The 21,538-nt window shown below is 42.7% G+C and overlaps 2 protein-coding genes across 2 annotated transcripts; one reads left to right on the top strand and one right to left on the bottom strand.

Moving 5' to 3' along the window:
• Positions 1-3,974: 3,974 nt before the first annotated feature.
• LOC310993227 (solute carrier family 22 member 6-B) lies at positions 3,975-9,568 on the top strand (the record flags this gene model as incomplete). Its single annotated transcript, XM_083981542.1, has 10 exons — positions 3,975-4,313; positions 4,732-4,835; positions 5,321-5,475; positions 7,118-7,286; positions 7,439-7,553; positions 8,260-8,366; positions 8,445-8,656; positions 8,745-8,853; positions 8,940-9,152; positions 9,466-9,568. The coding sequence occupies 10 exons, from the start codon at positions 3,975-3,977 to the stop codon at positions 9,566-9,568; spliced, it is 1,626 nt and encodes a 541-aa protein (XP_083837668.1).
• Positions 9,569-11,014: 1,446 nt separating this feature from the next.
• On the bottom strand, positions 11,015-20,110 carry LOC310993486 (digestive cysteine proteinase 1). The gene is made up of 11 exons (XM_083981842.1): positions 19,918-20,110; positions 19,237-19,296; positions 19,047-19,139; positions 18,139-18,311; positions 17,219-17,477; positions 16,936-17,131; positions 16,575-16,768; positions 16,386-16,477; positions 14,355-14,516; positions 11,852-12,041; positions 11,015-11,758 (listed from the first exon to the last, which is right to left on the bottom strand). Exons 1-11 carry the CDS (start codon positions 19,961-19,963, stop codon positions 11,571-11,573), a joined length of 1,653 nt encoding a protein of 550 aa, XP_083837968.1. The 5' UTR covers positions 19,964-20,110; the 3' UTR covers positions 11,015-11,570.
• Between the last annotated feature and the right edge of the window lie 1,428 nt (positions 20,111-21,538).

The following is a 21,538-nucleotide window of genomic DNA, read 5'->3' as shown; positions in this document are numbered from 1 at the left end:
TAAATCAGGGCAGGGGAAATAACCCAACTTGTGTGCATATGCATGAGCGTTTGTGTCTCATTTGTTGCCAGCTGCAGGAATCGGTGGTTGCCTGCGCAACTGCATGAGAAAACAGAGAAATCCGTTGACAGCTGAATGCATCTGACATAGATTTTTTTTTCTGTAAATAACAAGCACATGCATGAGCACACCAACAGATAACGGTGGTCTCTGCAGAGCATCGCTACAACCTTGGGATGTCTTTCTCATTGCAGCAGCTTTGCACTCTGCGTTCTTCAGTAATTACACACTCTGTGGATGACAGATGATTTTAGATTCAGACTTAAAACACTGCAGATGCAGTTAAAAGTCATGCAGAACCACTGTCCCCTATCCACTTAAGCACATATGTCAACTTGTGAAAACTCCTCCACCTCAGATCCGTGGTATTAGACCAAAGGGATGAGCTATTAGCCAGTAACTGATAACAATATCAGTAACAGTGAAATTAAAAGTCTTCGACAGGGCTGGTGCCGGGCCCTGCAGCTCTGTGGATGTCCCATGGTGAAACATCACACTACTGTCCTGCAGCTGCAAAAAGCTGCTGCTGCTGCTGCTGGCAGTGCCCCCGGTAAGTAGGACAGGGTTCATTCATGCGTGTGGCACAAACAATGTCATCTGAGTTCGGACTGAGGGTGTGGCCTCATCTACATCAGCAGGTCACGTCACGGATGCAGGACCTGGGTTTTCAGTAGCTTAACCGTGTGCTCGCACTAGTGATAATAATGGCACAATGATCAGCAGAAAAACACGATCAGCTGACCTCGTGATGCATGACACCGCCATTAAAACATCATGCACTGGTGAAAGCAGCGGTGATCTACTCACACACACTCAGGTGACTGATCCAAACTGTGGAAAAAATAAAAAATAAAAACCCACAGATCCAGTGGCGACTTCGGGGCAGTGTGGTGACCCAGCAGGGAGGAGAAGTGCAGATATGGCTGGATGTCCTCCCTCTCGGATGAGCAGGTAGAGGCGGTCTGTCAGACGGTGTGTGTGCCTGTGTGTATGTGTGTGTGTCCAGGCCGAGAGGAGCGCTGAGATATTTCCTTGGTGTGGTTTCTCTCCTCAGCGCTGGATGATCAAGGTCACCTTAGGTTGTCTTCCAAAGTCGCTCTTGACCCCGGTCCTCTCCTCCTTCCCTTCAGCCATCTCCCCCTGTCTCTCTCCTCTTGTCTCTCACTCTCTCCGGAGCCTCCCTCACCGCTGTCAAGTCGCACCACAGAAGAACAATACAACTTCTAGCGGCCGCCTTCAAAATAAAATCCTATTTTCGCCATTATACTGAAACAAAAGAAGTAATGTAGGGTTTCTCTGTCAGGGGCTGTACAAAATCAAACTGACACGTTAAAAATATATCATGTTTTCTATAGCCATATTGACATCCTGAAAACCTAAAAGGGAAAACAGGATTGTATGGAAAGACACAGCCAGTAGGCTAACCACGAACAATAGGATGACGGTTTCTATACAGAATTAATAACAATATTATAATTATTAATTTACAACAATCTGCACATTAATCAATGCTCTTATCTTATCTACCGCATTTGGGTACAACTTTAGAGACAAATTCTATAAAATACTACTGTATAAAATAAAATGTATGCTTTTAATTTGAAGGCAGCACACTATTTCTCTTTGTATCCTGGATTACTATCACTAACTTGATAGTTTTCCTCCCTGCTGTCATCCCGACACCCAGACCAAGGACCCACCCGTACTGGACCAAGCATCGCTGACGTCACGAGCACCCATAACAGGAAGGGAAGAGGGGAAGAGGGTAAAAGGCCCGAGGCACACGATTTACAGAGACAGAGACATAAGAGAGAGAAAAGGAGAAACATTGACTCCAAGTCGTCCTATAAACTCTAGGTTATCTAATGAGGATATTAGGTTCTAATCTCTTTAATTAACTATTGACACCACTACACATTAATGTTTTTTGGGGGGGCAAACACCATTATAATTATTCATTTTGGATTGCCTGAACATTTTTACCTTGTATCAAAAACATGTCGGCTATAGGATATGGAAGCGTATGATGAGGCATCTTTGTTTTTCATATAGCCTATAAACAAACTGGGATTTTGCAGCATAAACACAAGATGCATTATTATTCCTGCATGGAAAACAAGAATTTTCACATTCTGAACAGAGGCCAAACAGGAATTTGTTTCCCATGAACCTACAGCGATTCGCTCCCTCTTGACCAGCTGGACTGAACAGAGAGGAGCCATTGTTCTCCAGTGAAGAACTAGACATAACTGAGTCTCTCCCCCACCACCAAACAATGCTGGTCATTGGCTATTATCATTTTTGCCAAGTTCGATGTTAAGTATAAGTCTAAGGAGGGATGTGGCTGATTCTAACAATAAAGTTAAACACTGATATTTGTAGAGGCTACATCATCTTTGTCTTGTATTTTCCTCTTATTATTAGATCTATTTATGCTTAGTGTTTGCTATGATCAGTTGATTTAATGGGTTACAACTTGACTTGGACTTGAGTAGCCTATACTGATGACTTGGACTCAGACTGTTGAGCATGAACTGCATTAGGACTTTGAATGAAAAAACTCCCTTTGACAACTGTGTCACATTTTTATTAGTATGTGAGCTCTTTGACTCTGAGCACTGGAGCCAATCTTGAAACTCAGACAGTGGTGATGAGGACTCGACTGACTTGGACTGAACGCTGGGGACACAAGACACAACTCAGACTCAACTCTGATTTTTCTTCGGTGATTCAGGCTCGGACTTGGACACTGGGACTTGAGACTTTCCAGAGAAGACATACCTTTTTTAGTAACAGTGTCATTAGTCTGATCATTAGTCAATGCACAGTGACTACAGACTCATACACTCAGTCATCATATAATGGCACTATTTCACCAACACTGTCCAGTATTTATTGAAGCCAAAGGTTGTAAAGGCTGATGCACCTGAAGGCAACTCCTGGCTCAGTATCCTAACAAACCTATTGTGTAATACAACCACAAACTGAGGACCTCGTTAAACCTGTAGTTTAATGTCCCAACAGCAGATGGCAGCAGAGGTGCAATATGGACAACAGACTGTTATTGTTAAATGTATAGATGTTTACCTTGTACACACAGTCTTCTGCAAATAAACAATGGCTAAATGTGTGAGTGACGCCTCAGTGATTATCTCTTAGACAAACACTGAATCCACTGGTCTGTAGGCAAACAGGCGCGTCGGTGCTGGTGTGTGACTCTTGCATTGGAGCGTCTTTTTTTTTTTATTTATTATTATTATTATGAGGTTTTGTAACAACGTTGTAGCCCTGCCCTATCAGGAACGGATGCATCACACCATACGCGCTCCCAGCTGCCATTAATGTGTGTGGGATTGTTTAGATGTTGCGCTATGGAAAAAAAACACGCAGAGCATCCAAACATCTCTGGCTGCGCAATGTTTTGCACTTTTCTTCACCAAGGACCCCTTTCCCTCTAGTTTCCCACTCATCAAGCTGATGCGTTTTACTTTTCTGCTTTTCATATTCTGCAGGGGATTTATCATGCATGCAAACTAGTTGAGAGATCTTTTCACTCGATCTTTTACCTTTTCCTCTCTTTCTTTCTTTCTTTTTTTTTTTTGAAGCATTTTCGTCTAACAGCATGCGTGAAGCCACATTTGGAGAGAGTGCAGGGTCAAGGATGTGACATTAGTTTCAGTTTTTCTCCTCGGGTCATTTCAGGACTGGCAAAGAAGAAGATGGGTCTTGTTGGCAGACTGCGGCTGGACTGACCGTGGTCGCACGTGGGAATTGATTTATCTTGTTTACCTCCTGAACAGAGAACAGCTTCTCACCGCCTCTTTGGTTTATCATCAGCCCCTCCGCCTCCTTCCCCTTGGTTGATCCACTAGAAGACCCTCCACCCTGTATAAACTGGCCTAGATTCCCCCAAAATGAATTTCGACCAGATCCTCTCTGCCATCGGAGGCTTCGGTAAATATCAGAAAATCTTGTACATATGGATTTGTTTACCCCAGGTCCTCCTCGCCTTCCACATGATGGTGAGCATCTTCACCGGAGCCACGCCACCGCATCACTGCCGGGACAACTCCAGCTCAGTAGCCGGGAATGAGTCCTCCTTCCCTGGCAGACTTGGCTTCAATTTAAGCCTCTCGGACTCCTTCTGCTTCTCCTCCGACGTCCTGCTGCAGGGTAACCGAACCGTGCGCGTCCCGTGTGGCCGGGGATGGGTGTACAGCAACGAGACTTTCCAGAGCACCACAGTCACTGAGGTACCAAAGGGCAATTAACACTTTAATCATTATCAAAGTCATAACAAGTCAGGTCATGGACACAGGTGGGACTGCTTTACTGCACACAATTAGAGACAGTTTGTAATGACATGAGTTTGGAGCCTTTTTTTTCTTTTTTTTTTTAAGTAAATGCAAATATAGAGCAAATTGAATTAGGGACATTACAGCAGCACAATATCTGAAAGTACCACCATCTTAAAGACTGAGCAGTATTACACATATAGGACATGATGAAATTACAAAGGCTCTTCCTTATGTGATAGATAAATTGCTTGGGGGGTGTGGAGCTAGAATGAACTGCCTGGCCCTCATTAATGTCCCAGTCCTGCAGATTGTGTGCTGCAATCTAAAAAAACAAAAAAAACAAACATTTTTCTTTCTTTTATCAATGTACCAGTGGGACCTGGTGTGCGACAAAGCTGGACTCAACAGTCTGGGTTCGTCCATCTACATGTCTGGCCTGTTGGTGGGATCTGTGGTGTTTGGAGCCATGGCTGACAGGTAGGCTTGTGTGCTGCTTTCCCAGCGCTCCCTGCTATCTCCCCCTTGCTGGTGGCCTGAAGCCCTGAAACCTCTCACTGTGTACAGATACAACACATTGCCAGATCCCCAGCATCAAAGCATGGCTGGAGGAGCAGGCACAACTGGATCCGCTGATAGTATCCATGTTTTAGTAGGGCAGTTGACACTTCGTACTGACTGAAATAAAATTACACATTAAAAAATACGCTAATTATAATCTAATTCTTACATTGAAACATTTTTAGAAACAGCTTATATGTACATGAAACACTAAAACTCTACCATACGAGTGAAATTCCTGAAGGGGTGTTGGCACCGAGTGGTGGTTTTCACACCCTTGTACTGCACACTGGCCTGTATTTACTGCTCTCACTCTGTCACAGCCACAGTGATTCACTTATGCCCTCATTTATGCATGCGCTTAGAGAGCACAGTCATGTCCACCTCTTCTCTCTCTGTGCAAGGTATGGCCGACGCTTCATCCTGCTGCTGTCCATCGCTCTTCAGACTGTGTTTGGAGTCGCTGTGGCCTTTGCACCCAACTTCCCTGTCTATGTGACTCTTCGCTTTCTAGTTGGCACCACAATATCTGGAGTCATCATCAATGCTTTTGTACTTGGTACTAACCAAACACACACAAACACAAGCACAGTTAAACTATTAGTGGAGATTGTAAAATAGTGGCTTTCAGTGTCTTTTTATCACCTGATTTGAATTGATTATTTATGTTGAGAAAATAGTAAGATTAATGAGTTTGTTTGTGTTTTTACCTTATTTCGTATCAGATTTAATATTGATCATTTTCAAATAGCTCATGATGTTTTTAATGGATTATGGTCTTGTGGATTTTTTTTTTTTTTTTGGAGGGGGGGTAAATGGTAAAATGGAATAGCACCTATCCCTCAGGATCACAGTTCCTTTCCAAAACCCATGAAATTTACTCAGTGGGGCCCAAACCCCTGAGACCACCTTCCCAATAAGTAAATAGGCCTCTCTCTTGAATGTCTTACAGAAGGGTATGTATGACAACCCGGGAATGAAATGGTTGGATGTTGTAGCCATGTGATTTATGCCTTAAAGGGATAGTTCAACATTTTGGCAAATTGGCCCATTGCCATAATCCCTATAGTTTTAACCTTTAATTGTCAGTGCAAGCTAGAATGGCGGAGCAGAGCCGCGAGCCGCTCAGAGCTACGCTACGGAGGCTAATGGAATTTCTTGGTTTCCCTCATCAAACTCATCAAAGACACAATCCAACAACTCCAAAACGCTCTCGTGGACAAGTTGTGACCTGCACATTCACCACGCTATGAGACAATAATGGAACGGCGCCGGCGGCAGTTTTTCAGCAAGCAGTCTCTGCATTTCCCCGGAAAACTACTCGTAATGTTCTGTTATTATCTCATAGCGTGGTCAAATTTGTCAAAAGGTTGAACTAACCAATCAGAAGTCACCAAGCTTGACAAGGCTGTTTTTCCTCACTATCTAAAAAGTTGACCTTTCACAGATGGAGCAGTTTTTTTTTTTGTTTTTTTTTACACAGACCTTCAGGTTTTAACAAGCGCCTGATTTTTCTTTGGTAGCACTCTGAAGGTTTATGGGAAATTAGTACAGTCATGTATGTTCCCCTCAGGATGAACTCTTCCAACTTTTGTGATATAACTTTTATTGTGCTATCATCAGATCAAAATGTCTACTTGTGCAATAGTTCAAGACCACTTTGATGCACAACTAATGAGTCCCATACCGTGTATACTAAGATGTAAACCAAGATGGAGAACAAGGCAAAGATTACACTTCTGAACATCAGCATGTTGGCATTGTGAGTGTGAGAATGTTAGCTCGGCATTAGCATTAAGCTTAAAATGTCACTGTGTGGGCTACGACTAAATACAGTGTCACAAAGCCACTGGTTTGATGATAGCTCTTACAGTCTATTTAGTGGACAGATAAAACATGCTACTGATAAGCGGGGCTGTATTGCAGACGTTTGGATGCCTTGCACATGTATTATAGAAACTGAAGAGCAAACAGATGCTACAGCTGTTCAGTATCATCCAAGGAATGTAGTGGATGAGTCAACTCTCACACCTTCAGATAGTTGACTTCATGTGTATAATTACGCCTCATACTGTTTTGTGCTACTTCCTGTCCAGTCCCAGAGCACAAACCCTTGCCACTCTTTCCCCTACCTTGAACCCTCAAACCACCAAGAGGTCCAACCCATGATCTCCTCAATCCTGCTCTGTTTTCTTTCAAAGGCACCGAGTGGACATGCACCAAAAGACGCATGCTGGCTGGCATCATGACAGACTATGCCTTTGGCCTGGGCTACATGCTGCTGGCAGGTGTTGCGTACCTGATACGAGACTGGAGAAAACTACAACTGGCCATCTCCGCCCCTGGCTTCCTGCTCATCTTCTACATATGGTGGGAGATTCACATCCACTGGACATTAGATCCACTGTGTAGTCGTACATTTCTTGGACACGAATACCTCCTTTGAAATCCTCATTTCCTCTTATTTCTGGCACTCTCTCAGTTCTGTCCACTGTTTCTTACGCTCCTCTATCTCTTGTCAGGGTGGTCCCTCAGTCTGCCAGATGGTTGTTGGCCAATGACAGGAGAGAGGAAGCCATTGCACTCCTCCGCAAGGCCGCTCTTGTTAACGGTCGCGTTTTACCTCCGGCAGCACAGGTGTGTCCCTCTGCGTTTACCCCCAGACACTTTCATGCTCTCTAGGCCATTCAAATGATTTGTTGCGGACTATTTTCAGCTGTGGATGAATACACATTTGGATGTGCTAGTGACGATTTGGATTTGAATGGAACTCTAAAAAGTGTATGATACTGTTCGTATTAGTAGGATCAATTCACTGTGGGATCTGATAGAAATTGATAATCACCAGAATTGTCCTTTAAAGGGGACATATTTTGGATATATCACTTTTTGAAGGCTCTTTAACATATATTTGGGTGTTTGTCTTGCCTTCCAGCCCCCAAAATGTGAGAATTGACAAAAATGTGCAATATGTAAGTAATGTGCAGGCTCCCTGGGTTGAAATCCATGTGGTTTTATGAGCTGCTCCCTCAGTTGTCTTCCAGTGATTTAACTAGGATTCGAATTTGCATAAACCCCTCCCCTACCTGGGACCGGTAGAGGGGACGGGGCGGGGCGGGGCAAGCAGTGGTTCATTTGCATTTAAAGGGACAGGCACTGGAACCAGCTGTTCTGAACAGGGATGTTTTGAGAGGATGAAAAGAGCTGTGATGTTTGATCCTTGGGGGATTTTGACCAAAGCATGTCACAGAAATGTCTTTAAGACACCTGGGAACTATTTTAATTTGTGGAAAGTGGGCATAATGTGTCTCCTTTAAGGTTTTTGGTTTATGTGTGTGATCAGGTGGAGAAGTGTGACATTTTAGGTGGTGGGAAGCGAAGTCACTCTGCAGTGGATCTGGTGCGAACACCTCAGATGAGAAAGAGGGCTCTCATCTTGTTCTACCTCTGGTAAATCTGGTCTGTGTTATTGTGTGCGTTCTCTCTCTCTCTCTCTCGTTTAACCCTGTTCCTTCTTTCCAACCCCAGGTTTGTGAATGTGCTCGTTTACTACGGCCTCTCACTGGGTGTGTCCAGGTTAGGGACAAACCTCTATCTGACCCAGTTTGTGTTCGGGTTGATCGAGATCCCGGCTCGCTCTCTGGTCCTGCTCGTCCTGCCCTGCAGCCGCCGACTCTCCCAGAGCAGCTTCCTGGCTGTTGGAGGACTCGCCTGTCTGTTGATGCTCACTGTCCCTGCAGGTAGTTTGGACACAGTGTCCGTCCATATGGTTTTAAAACAGAGCTGCGCAGAAAGACTTTCTCTCCTTTTTTGACCATCTTTCTGTAGATCATCCCAATGTCCTGACTGGTCTCGCCATGGCGGGGAAGTTTGGCATCACTGCTTCCTTTGCTGTAATTTATGTGTACACTGCTGAGATATTTCCTACTGTTTTACGGTGAGACATCGCTCTTTGTACGATTTTAGCTCTTTGTCTTTTTGGTTTTTTTCCTCTATAATCATCTTTTCCTTACGTCCCCATAGACAAACAGGAATAGGTGTCTCCAGCATGTTTGCAAGGATGGGTGGTGTGTTGGCGCCTATCATCAACATGCTCCATAACCACAGCCCCACCACGCCTCTGGTCATCTTCGGTATCTCGCCGCTGCTCGGCGCTGTCCTGGCCCTGGGACTGCCGGAGACTGCCAACAGACCGCTACCTGACACGGTGGAGGACGCAGAGAACTGGGACATGGGGTACTTTAATATGACCCCTGTTTTCACTGGGAGGGGACTTCTTTGCTTATTTTGAATACTGAGGGAAGTAGAGGTGAATTATATGACTTGATTTGCAGTTTCTCCATCAAAAAAAATGAGAGAAGTGTTTGCTTATCACAGTTCCTGCTTATTCTGAGTCACGGGTGTTCAGTGAGCTTTGCTGCTGTGGCCTTGCTGCTTAGTCTCCATGAACTTGAGCAGGACTTAAAATCTCACTGTCCTGTTTGTTCCTATGAGAAAACCTACCCTCTGTGTCTGGCTCAGTGTGTACTTTGTGTTTTGTCTCCCGCAGGTCGACTCCCAAAACGGATGACCCTCGGATGTGTGAAGACTTAAGCCAGTCGCCCTGCAGCACAGAGGAGCAGGAGCTGCAGCATTTAGCAACCCAGACCTGAGCATAATCACATGGATGCGCACATTATTATTCACACATTATACAGGCTCAGCTCCGACTCAGGTACAGTTCCTCAATCGTCCTCTATGCAATAACATGTCAGGTTCGGATTAAGAGCTCTATGCAAACCAAACACATCTTACTCCACCAGACCAGCATGCAGGTGCATGCGCATACACACAAAGCAGGCATTCAGTTCTGCTGCCAGGTCTGATCAACAGCCTACTGTTTTAACAAACGCAAGTAAACACAAATCGAAGTCAGGAATAGTGCAGTTTAGCAATTGTGTGTTATTCCTCAGAGGTAACAGTCTTATTCTAACTCATTACGTAAGGAGGCGGAATAAATAGTTCCCATAAAAACTTTGCAGACACACAGATTGTATGTCGGTATTTCTGTATTATAAATCCACACACATCAGCTCAGCTCAAACTTCAAATCCTGTGTTGATCTAAAGACTCTAAAGAGTTTGAACAGACTCTAATGCAGCACACAGTCCTGCTGAGAAGCCATTTTTTAGGACTTTCTATTTTTTAGTTTTTAGGAACATTTTAATACATTTTGTGTGTTTCATAAAAACACGTTTACAATATTTTTGTATAAAAGCATCTGTGGACTGTTTGTGGAATATCTTTGTTGTATCTTATGCAACGTTTTGAACGAGCAACTGCCTCGTTTTCTATTACTGTATACGCCCTCAAGCCGAGAGAGAAGAAAGCTAGTCCAATACGAATGCATGCACACTAGTTACCCTCAATTATGCCTAATGTAGCCTTTTGTTAGACTGCTGTAGTTCATTTGTAGCTATGAGAACTGGGATGTGACTGTGATCAGCATGTGAAGAGTTATTTGACTTAATCCGTCTTTTGTAGAAGTTTGTTTTCGTTGGAGTTGCCATGGTGACTTGGAGCTGTGAATTATCTAGTGCTTTTTTTTTTTTTTTTAAACATCTAAGGGCTGTTTACTGGTTGACTATTTTGGTGGGTGCACTGCTGTTGACTATGGGGTATTTTTTGATTGATTGTGGGTCATGTGACCTCAGAGGGAGGGGGGTTTGTATGGGTTTTTCTTCTGTTTTTGTTCTTTTTTCTGTGATGTTTTATCTGTAAAGCACTTTGTGCATTTGCTTGATAAGTGCTATATAAATAAAATTATAATCATTATTATTATTATTATTATTATTATGATGAATTAGACAGTTGCACAAAAACCTAGCATGGATGAGAAGGACAGATCATGTGGCATTATATGTTCGACAGCTGTTATTCATAAAGTAAAGAAATATGAGGCCAGTAGTGGAAAGCATGTATGTGGGGGGGGGGGGGGGGGGGGTCTGTTATTTTACTGCATGATTTTTGTAAAGCATGCCTTACTGCTGCACAAGCATTTGGGTGCATTGGAATAACCAGATATGTCACTGAAGCCAGAAAATAGAACATTTTTTCTTTCTTTTCTTTTTTTTATTGCATCGATTCCAACCTAGTGCATTTGCAACAATGCAGCAAATTACAAAAAACAAACCAATTATGAACAAGAAATGAAAAATGTCTCACAAAATGTATTTTGTACAACTGAAAGAAAGGCACTGTGCCTGTGTCATGAGCAATAAACTCATCAAAACCATGTTCGAAGAAGCAGATGTGCGCTTTGTGTGAATTGTGCGGCTTCTCCATTCACTCAATCACAATTCAACAGCAACATTTGATACATCATCATCTAGCAGTTCAATCTGATGACATCTACATCACAACGCTTCCAATATTAGGTTTCGTTCATCCTCACACACTCTCATAGTGGCTGTAACATATGGCCCTATTCCACTAGCTCGACTCGCCATGGCTCTACTCAGTTTTTTGGTTTTCCACTAGCCCCTAGTAGCTGGTACCTGGTACTAGGGGCTATGAAGAACTCAACTGTAATAGAAAAAAGACCTAAACCAAGTCGAGTACTGTGTAGTGGAAAAGGGCCTATTTAAATTTTCACAAAGGGGAAACAAAGCAAACCTATGCCAGTGTTACATAGGTAGCATCAGTTGCGACTCCACAGTTGTTATCCTTCATAGACATGAGGATGTAGCCGTCATTGCCCCAGTAGGTGGACCACGAGTTCTTTACTAACCAGTATGGCTCCCCGTCCAGGGTCCCGTAACCCACTGCCAGCACAGCATGGTCCAAATCATCAGTGGTATTACCTGCAAAACAAAAACAGACACACTGAGCCTGTGGGAAGAGGGAAGACAGTGGTGGCTGGAAGAACTGTGAACATCAGTGAGAGGTGTGCTCACCACAGGCAGGTTCATAGTAGACGCCGTGGCTGTAGAAAACAAAGGATCGATGGGAAGCGTCGATGCTGACGGCCACAGGCCCGTTTTTATACAGAGCCAGCTTCAGGGCGTTTGCGTCTCCGGAGGTGACGTTGGTGTAGCTCTTGATATGCGCAGTGAGCTGGGTTGAGTTCACGTGGCAAAACCCATTCTGCTCAGACAGGGAAACAAAAACATTTAAAATACAGTACACAGAAACCAGGAACATTCAAACATCATCATTGTGCTGAAGTGACTCACATGACACATAACCGATAACAATCTGCTTCTCATAACCAATGCCGATAACGTATTTAATAGTTTGTATACACACACACACCGGAAGGTAATAAAGGCTAAGATGTAGTGAGTAAAGATAAATAGAATATTATAGGTCTGCCTCTGACTTAACCAAATAATCACAACAAGAAGTCATGTTTATATGTTATATGTTTTTCTTCACAAATCAACATTTCAAATCAATTTAGGACTGAAAATGAGTGAAATCAAGGCAATGTTGGCTAATTACTATGATTATCTGTATTGATTATCAGCCAATATCAGGCTGATAATTGTCTGTACTGATAGTTGTTGTACTTCCCTTAACCCTAACCCTAAAGGGATAGTTCAACATTTTGGCAAATCGGCCCATTGCCATAGGTTTAGGTTCGTTACCTTTATTTGTCGTTGCAAGCTATTTTTAGAACGGTAGAGCAGAGCCGCGAGCTGCTCAGAGCTACGCTACAGAGGCTAATGGGATTTCTTGGTTTCCCTCATCAAACTCGTCAAATACACAATCGTCAAATACACAATCCAACAACTCCAAAACACTCTTGTGGACAAGTTGTGACCTGCACATTCACCATGCTATGAGATACTGTAATAACAGAACATTTACTTTTATTTGCTCTTGCTTTTAACTCTGTTTTCAGTGTTTTGTTTGTTTTTATTCTGTCTTATGCTTCTTTTTTTAATGTTTTGTCTTTATGTAAAGCACATTGAGTTGCCTTGGTATGAAATGCGCTATATAAATAAAGATGCCTTGCCTTGCCTTACCAGACAGAGTTGCTTTAGAGGCAAATGTAAAGGCTGCTTGCCGAAAAAACGGTTTTGCATGAATTTAACTGGAAAACAACTCTGTCTCATAATGTTTCTTTATTATCTCTATTAGCGTGGTGAATGTGCAGGTCACAACTTGTTGGATTGTGTATTTGATGAGGGAAACCAAGAAATTCCATGAGCCTCCGACCGTATAGCGTAGCTCTGCTCCGCCGTTCGTAAAATTAGCTTGCACCGACAATTAAGGGTAACCTACTGCTATGACTATAGCGATTATGGCAATTGGCCAATTTGCCAAAATGTTGAACCATCTGTTTAAAAAACATACAACATTGTTCTCTTAGAAATCACACTGTCTCTCCCGCCTCATACATGAGTCACTGACCAGACTTGACTGAGCTGCACGCTAGGGCCACACACATCATTTTTAATAAAATGAAAACACCTATATTCTTATTTCTGTCTGTATGTTAGGCTGACTTTGAATCTGAAGGTAAAAGTGGAATTAAGATTATAATGCCACAGTTACAGAGGCTCATTGTACTCAAGTGTTTCAAGTTGCCAGTTTTTCCTACACATAATTAGATGCAGTGCGTTGGACTCACATTTTATAGGAATTCTAGCAGTCTGTAGTTTGGCAGTTATCCCCAGGTTTAGCAAAAAGTAGTGCTGCCAACATGCGTTTCATTTTTCCTTCCATCTTTGAAACGTTTAGTAAAATACTGAACAGGACTGATTTCAAACTCAGTCTCGTTCAGTGATGACTACACGTGTTATAAGGCATTGGTTCTCAACTGGTGGGTCGGGACCCAAAAGTGGGTCGCGGACCCGTTCTGGATGGGTCGCGGACAGCTGGTCAAAAACGTAAATAACATTTAATGCACATCTGATGTTGGACATGTCTTTTATTTTGAAAAATAACTTATATTGAAAGGCACACGAGACACGTGAACACATGCAGTTGTAATGGTCCTCCTCAGTTTCTTATTATTTGCTCTGAATGCAAAGATATCAGTTTCTTATTAATGTGGCCTGAATGCAGTGAATCTTGTTTTGTTTTGTGGGTCTTTATTTTGTGCAATTTGATATTTATTCATTTTTGTGAACATGCTCTGAAGGCAGAGATGCATTAGAAGTCAAATATATCGTTTTGTTGGTCTCCATTTTGTGCAGTTTGATATTTTTTTATTCACTTCCATACATGCAGTTGTCATGGTCCTCCTCAGTTTCATTCATGTGCTCTGAAATGCACTTTGCTCAATAAAGAGCAAAATTAGTTTTTAAAGGCTTAAAAAAAAAATCTTGATTTGAATTCTATAAAAGTGGGTCGTGACTTAATGACCATGGGAAAATGTGGGTCCCAGAGTGAGACCAGTTGAGAACCCCTGTTATAAGGTACAGGCATCCTATCTTGAAATAGTCTCACCATTCCCATATAGGCTCCGTAGGTTTCTGTTGTGGCGATGCCTCCGTGTTTCATGATCCACTCGTACGCTCTCCACTCCTCCCCTCCATCGCAGCCGTTGTTGCCGAAGCCCCAGGAACAGTCCACCAGCATCTGCTGAGACAGAACCTGCAGGGAGCCCGTCTGCAAGACAAGAGGAAGGCTATGGGATCATACTACAAACACCAATAACACGTCCCTGCTCTGTATGACTTTAACTCTGACATACGACAACAAGAGTTTCAGCAGCTCAAAGCCTGTAAAATAAACTGACGGATTCAAAAAACACAGATCACACAGCAAAAGACGTTCGTGGGCTGAGGAAGAAAATCAGGTTAAAGGTCACGTAGAAGACACACTGAGTAAATAACAAGACAAGGCTGCGAATCCTGCTTGTACCATTTAATCATTACACCAACGGTTACCTCCAGGTTGCTAAGCAGTCGCTGTGAGATCACAAAGAGGTACATTTACAATTGGCCCCTGGGGGAATGGCTCTGTTTATGAACCTGTCCGTGGGGACGGGGACACAGGTCACTTCCTGCTGCCGTGCTGTGTGTCAGCAGAGGCCAGAGACAAACTGCTGGGTCCTCTTTTAAGTACCTCCACACAGCTAAATCAGACTGTACTTGGAGACAAGTGGAGAACTCGCACACGCAAGGTTCATACACTAAGCCTCACCTCTGTGGTCTCATTATATTTGATAACTGACTTACGTCCAGCACAAAAAAAAAGAAAAACGAAAGGATTAAGAATTTTCTTCATTCATGTTTTGTCATTATAGGTCAAATATTAGTAGAAATGTAACCAAGGAATGAAATCTAACTCTAATAGGACATTTAACTCAAAAAAATATTTTAAAAAATCATCCATGTTCCAAATGTTTTTAAAGTTATTTTGTTTACAACAAGATATCACACAGTCTCCCAGTGTGTGTCTGTGTCTAAGGGAGTCAAAGAATTTGGTCACTCCAATGGGGTGCCATCAAACCCCGCGACAAACAGGTCCAATGTTTGGGATCGAGTTGCTTAGTAACGCTGGAGAAGGAATGCCTTTGAGCTTCGCCTGTCCACGGGGTGGAGGCAGGCCAAAGCCGACATTCACTCAGCTGTATTCACACACGATGGAGTCTGTCTAATGTGAGCGAGAGTCACACAATGGCTCCACTCACAGCCATGTTTTTCTTAAGCGTTGTGGAGGCAAAACAATGACACCTTAACTGAAGGAAGAAATGATCTCAAGAAGATGACCGAGTCCTCAGCCTCACACAACGTCACCTTTCTTTCACTGGCAATGTGTCTGTCTGCATTTCATCTCATATACAGTATATTGGATCCAGTTCATCTAAATCTCAATAGTTCTCATAACAGATGAAGTCATTAAAGTGGTTGATTTAACATTCATTCAGATGATGGCCTCAGCCATGCAGTTAATTCAGCATTAGTCTAAATTTTCAACTTAACATTTAGCATTTCCTGATAACCCCCTCTTATCTGAGAGAATGCAACTATCTATGATGTACAGCACCATTTGTTTTGTCTTTGTATGTAATTTTATTTGTTTGTGGACCATGGGACTACGGATGGAAATTAGCTCTCTAGCTAAATCTGGCATATTTACATCAAATAATTGTATGTTCATGAATATGCAGAGAGCCATTTCAAATAAACTAATAAATGACCTTTTTCTATTCACATCTGACATCACAGTAATAGATTATACAGCACTTTGTGGGGAAGCTCCATTACAGCAGGTGTTTATCTGATGATACAGTGTCAAATCTGACCTCCTTCATCTGCCATGTAGCAACAGAAGGGAGGACTAACCCTATCTCAACTTTAGTTTCATTCACCACCATTACATCATCAATGCCAATAACTGCAATGCATATTAATCGCCCCGTGCTGAGCATCTGTGGCTTCAAAGAGCATAGAGGAGAAACCCAGACACTTGATAAACAACCTTCTGGGGCCAGTGACAAGTGGGGCAAGCGTCCTCTTTATTATTCTTTACCTTTAGGAAAAGAGCGCCCTCTACTGCTCCAGTGGTGGCAAAGCTCCAACAGGAGCCACATATGGCCTGGTCCTTCACTGGGGTCACAGCACCTGCAAGTACAGAGCCAATGTAAATTCATACATCCTGCCAACCACATAAGCATTATATACTGTATACATGTGTATGCCTATGTTTGTATGTATGTACCGTAAAGCCTCCAGTCAAGTGAATCAGGTACTTCCACCCCTTCATAAACCTTGGCGGGGAAGGGAAGCCCTCTGTTTGGAGTCTTTCCACGTTTCCGTCCCCTCATGGTGGTCAGCTCTGACATGGTGCGATCTGACAGAGAGTTCAGGGCCAGAGCGAAGGGAAGCCCTTCTCTGTTCTTGGAGTGAACATACCTACAGTAACAAACAAAGACACACAGATACCAGGTCATCTACTAAAATGTAATCTAAATCCATGTTGGACTCAATTCAATGCGGCTATGTCTTTAAAAAAAAAAAAAGATTGAGGTGGTGATGGTGCAGTGTCACAACTCTTCAGAATTTTTTTAAATTCCTCTCACCGGAGGTTATGAACATAGGCATGCTCCCTCTTCTCATGTTCCCTTTCGTCACTGTACTGACGCTGGAACTTCTCCTTGAAGTGGCTGAACATGCGCTGTGAGTGACCTGCAGCTGTGGTGTGGATCAGATCTTTCATGGGATTGGCCAACATGTGGTGCTCCACTCCTGGACCAGGAAATCCTCCACAGGTCATGCCTGTCAAATTGAAATTGAAAGGATAAAAATAAGTTTCCTTTAATTAATTAACTGGTCTGTATGCAACTACAGCAGGAGGCAACAAACCATCAGGCAGGGAGAAGACTTTGGGATCCACGTGAGTGCTGAATTCCTTATAGTCCACTAAGTATTTGTCATAGTGGGACCCCAGCAGTGTGTTGTATCCCATCATCTCATAGTGGAGGGGGGTAGCGGGCTCTTTGACATCTGCACCTTTCTCTGAATGGGTCACCCACAGCGTGTACGTGTTCTTCTTGTAACCAACAGTGGTCACGTTCTGCCAGACTTCACACAGCGAACCGCCGTAGTACTCCATCCTCAGGAACTGTGGAGGGGAATCAACATTGACTCAAGAGCACAGACGGAGATGATCTCTATGGTTTGGTGTTCAAAGATTACACTATAGAGTGCCGAAGCGGAAGCAGGAAGTAACGGCGCCATGGGTCCTTAATTCGGAAAAAGTCTCCATACAAGTGAACGGGAGTCCAAGTTTTATTTCGTGATCCGTTTTAATTGTGCCATGAGAAAAAAATATGTCCTCTACCTGTTTAAAACATCACGTTTCATGCCGAGAATTCAGCAGTTTGTTGTAAAACTATTGTAAAATAAAATTCAGAAGAATCCGTAACCAGAAAGACTACAGGTCGCGTAGGTGACGTCACACACCAAATGCCGCCCTTTCCCGTGTCAGTTGGTGACGTATTTTGTGTGGGACATCAGATTTGTAGTCCGTAGAGTGTCGTCACACAAAATGACTTTCATTGCCGTTTTACGATAAACTGCTGATTTCTCGGCATGAAACGTGATGTTTTAAACAGGTAGAGGTCATATTTTTTTCTCATGGCACAATTCAATCGGATCACGAAATAAAACTTTGACTCCTGTTCACTTGCATGGAGTTTTTCCGAATTAAGGACCCATGCCGCCGTTACTTCCTGCTTCCGCTTCGGCTCTCTATATGTAATGTATGCACACTGTACACACACCTGGAAGCCCTGCACATCAGGCAGCGACGCCTGTGGTGTGACCGTTTCATTCACCGTCCCGTTGGCCAGAAAGCACTTCATCACATTCTGCTCCACCTCTGTGGTCTCAGGTGTGATTTTATAGGCAACACCCCACTGCTCCTCCGCCCCCAGCTGATACGTCGACACTTGGCCTGTCCATCATCAAATGAGAGAAGTTAAAAGCTGCAATATTATTGACACTTTTAATGCAGCGGTTTCCACTTCCTGTTTTGCAGACTGACACTGCAACATGAAACAATCCCTACAAGGCAATGACAAGGTGATGTGATTCATCATTATTGGAGGCTATAACTATCATCCTGAATTATAAGTTACTTCATTTATTTGTAACGGTCTCTGCATATTCATGAACATACAATATGTAAATATGCCAGATTTAGCTCTAAAGCTAATTTCCATCTGCAGTCCCGCAGTCGCCGTCTCCAAACAACAACACCACACCTCACTGGCAGAGAGCTGACACACAGTCCTCTTAGAGAAAAACACATTTGTTGAACCAGTGGTACTACCATGCATTCAAAACACATTTTAACATTAAATCAGACCTCATTGTCCATACACTGTTGGAGACTGGTCAGGTCATTGACTAAGAGGTTGTCAAAAATAAGCATTTGTTTAGACTGCAAATCAAAGTTCAGACCAGTCACATGAATATGTAACATGACTCAACAGAGCAGGTTCCCTGATGAAAGTGCTTATTCAGTTTCTTTCACTTCTCGGCTGATACACTGAGTGATTATGATCCACCCTGGTCCTTTCGGGTCTGACACAACCAGCTCTCAGTTTCACATCAGTAATTCAACCAAGTAGGGAAAATACAGAGTCGGGTTTAAGCAAAACAGCCCTGGGGTCAAGAGGCGACGCACCATGGTAGTAGTCTATTCTGCTGGACTTTGATGCGAGGTCGAACCAGGCCTCAAATGGCTCCTTGATCTCAGCGTAGGGAAGAGAGATCACTCCTGCAATGGAAATGTCAAAGTGTTAAGAAACGAGGCTACGGTTTGAGATAAAGTTGCCCAGATATTGTAATCCTCATCTGGTGCAAGCATTGGTTACCTTTGACATGGTAGCTGCTCCCGAAATCTGGAGGGGAGGGGACTGCCTTCCCCTCTGTAGCTGGAAACAAACACAAGGAATGCTGACAGGTGTATTCTCAGGCATGGTATGGATCTCCTCCATGTTTTATTTACATACGAGTACACACAGGCATACAGTAATCCGATTCTTACACTGAAATGTAACTGGAAAGACAGTCTATCGTTAACACTTGAAAGGAAAATAAAAATGCGGCAATTCAGCCAATGTTATACACATATGGCAGAGAGAGGGAAGTCCTCTGAGACGGGTTTCATGAGGTTTTTGTCGATCAAATATTGCATGGTATATTAAATGAAAGACGAATTAAAGAATTGATGTAATAGTTTCGATTTGGATCATTTGTTTTAGGCAGAACATAGTCATCCTGATGAGCAAATTCAGTCTTAATTTATATTTCTGGCAGAAGTTTGACGTGATTTACACGAACCAGCACATTTCTGAACCTGGAAGACCCGCTTTATTTGTATTTTAACAAGACTGACATAGTTTTCACCGATGCTACACAGCTTATTGTAAGATAAAGTATAAGTTAGCAACTTGAACGATAAGGTAGCTGGCACAACACCTAGCTCCTCTCCTAGCATGTAACTTAGCTAGCTCAATTCAGGCATAATAAACAGAGGAAATATCGTCCCTTACCTATGGCAGCCCAAAACAGAGCAGCAGCAATGTACCAGCACCGCATTTCTTCTGCTCTTTGTAAAGAAATACAAGAAAAAGAGAGATACTCGGCCCAAACTCTAACACAACCCCATGACTCTGCAGGCTGCGCCTCTCCAAAACACTTATTAAATAACAGACGCAAGATACAGACGTCCTCTCTCAACCAATCAAATCCTGGCGCTGAGGATTTGGGCCAATCAGATACGAGAGGTGGGTTTCGTTCGTTAGGATACCATGTGATTTGTGTCATATGACTAAACCTCCGCTTCTACTGAAATTACTCATCTCACGTCCAGTCAAACCTCAGGAAACAGCTGTTATGCTTCTCATATAGACCTAGCCTACTTGATAATCATGTAAACAAAAACAGACTTGGTCTGAAGTAGGGGGAGCTGTAAAAGTGTAAATAGTATAACCAAAGTATAATAATAACCTAATTTAATAATAACCAACACTTCACCCAATTCTCAATTTCCCTTTGCACTAGCAGTGTCCATAGCCTATTTTTTTTTACTAGTTTGTGCTTGTTGAGACATGTGTCTAAGACTTCTGATATCTGCTCGCTGTGTGTTTTCTGGATGGAAATATGACAGCTACTGAACTCAAAGATTCACAGATTAACTCAGTTGCAACTGAGCAAACCTGTTGATGATGACTGTGTTGCTGACAGTGCTGTGAAAATGTATTTATATAGGCCTATATGAGATTGCAATATGTCAGCCATTAACCCATATTTGCCACACTATTTGTAGTGCATAAAAACATGTTCCTATAAGACACAAGAAAGATGGTGGAAAGCCATTCTCAACCAATGTTGTCATAGATGGAGTCAAGTCCAGATTGGCCAGACCAGTGTACAAGTCAGTTAGAGAAGACATTTCAACTAAGCTTGGAGGAGATTATCACCTGTGAGATGAATCTTCACTGACTGAACCATGCAAATTGATACAAGTTCCTATGATAGGCTAAAGTGATGATTTTTAATTAAAATTTCTGGATCTATGGACTATAGGTTTGAGTGGACAGTTCAATGTGCTGCCACAGTAAACTCACACTTGATCAGTTATTCTGAAAGTATTAAATTAACTGTATCTGATGTGAGAGTATTTCACCTGTTTCCTATTGCAAAGAGTTTGAGTTATGATGAGCCCTGTTGTTCTATGGGACAGAATAGAAACTCATTCAACACATGAATGGAGTTTCAGATTTCTAAGGTTATCTGATTAATTCAACACCAAATCCTTCTATACACCATTCTAAAGTTTTGTTTTTGCAGCAGGCTTGACTGCCCAGTGTGTGTGTCTCTTTTTACCCCCTGCTGCATCCTGGGCAGCAACAACATTTGTTTTATTCTATTAATGATGATAAACATCTATTTAAAAAAGATAAAATTCACACATATGATCTTTAATGCATGTCTAGCTTTGGGGACATATCTTGTCACTATAACATAATGTGTGGTTTCCCATCAACTAAAATCATGACAGACTGGCAACTTGTCCACCATTACCGTCTCTCAGCTGGGAATGGCTGTAGCTGCCCTGCATGGATAAACACGTTAACTTATCAACAATCAATGGATAAATTGACAGAGACC

This window comes from Trachurus trachurus, assembly GCF_905171665.1.
Source record: "Trachurus trachurus genome assembly, chromosome: 11".
NCBI classification, from domain to species: domain Eukaryota; kingdom Metazoa; phylum Chordata; class Actinopteri; order Carangiformes; family Carangidae; genus Trachurus; species Trachurus trachurus.
This window is presented reverse-complemented; position numbering and strand designations above follow the sequence as displayed.

What these genes read in the sequence shown, in the direction of transcription:
- LOC310993486 (XM_083981842.1), bottom strand. Translation starts at nt 19,963, where the DNA reads ATGCGGTGCTGGTACATTGCTGCTGCTCTGTTTTGGGCTGCCATAG. An exon ending in ACTTGACTGGAGGCTTTACG is followed by an intron (nt 16,478 to 16,574) that starts GTACATACATAC and finishes CTGTACTTGCAG; the next exon opens with GTGCTGTGACCCCAGTGAAG. An exon ending in ACGGAGCCTATATGGGAATG is followed by an intron (nt 12,042 to 14,354) that starts GTGAGACTATTT and finishes CTGTCTGAGCAG; the next exon opens with AATGGGTTTTGCCACGTGAA.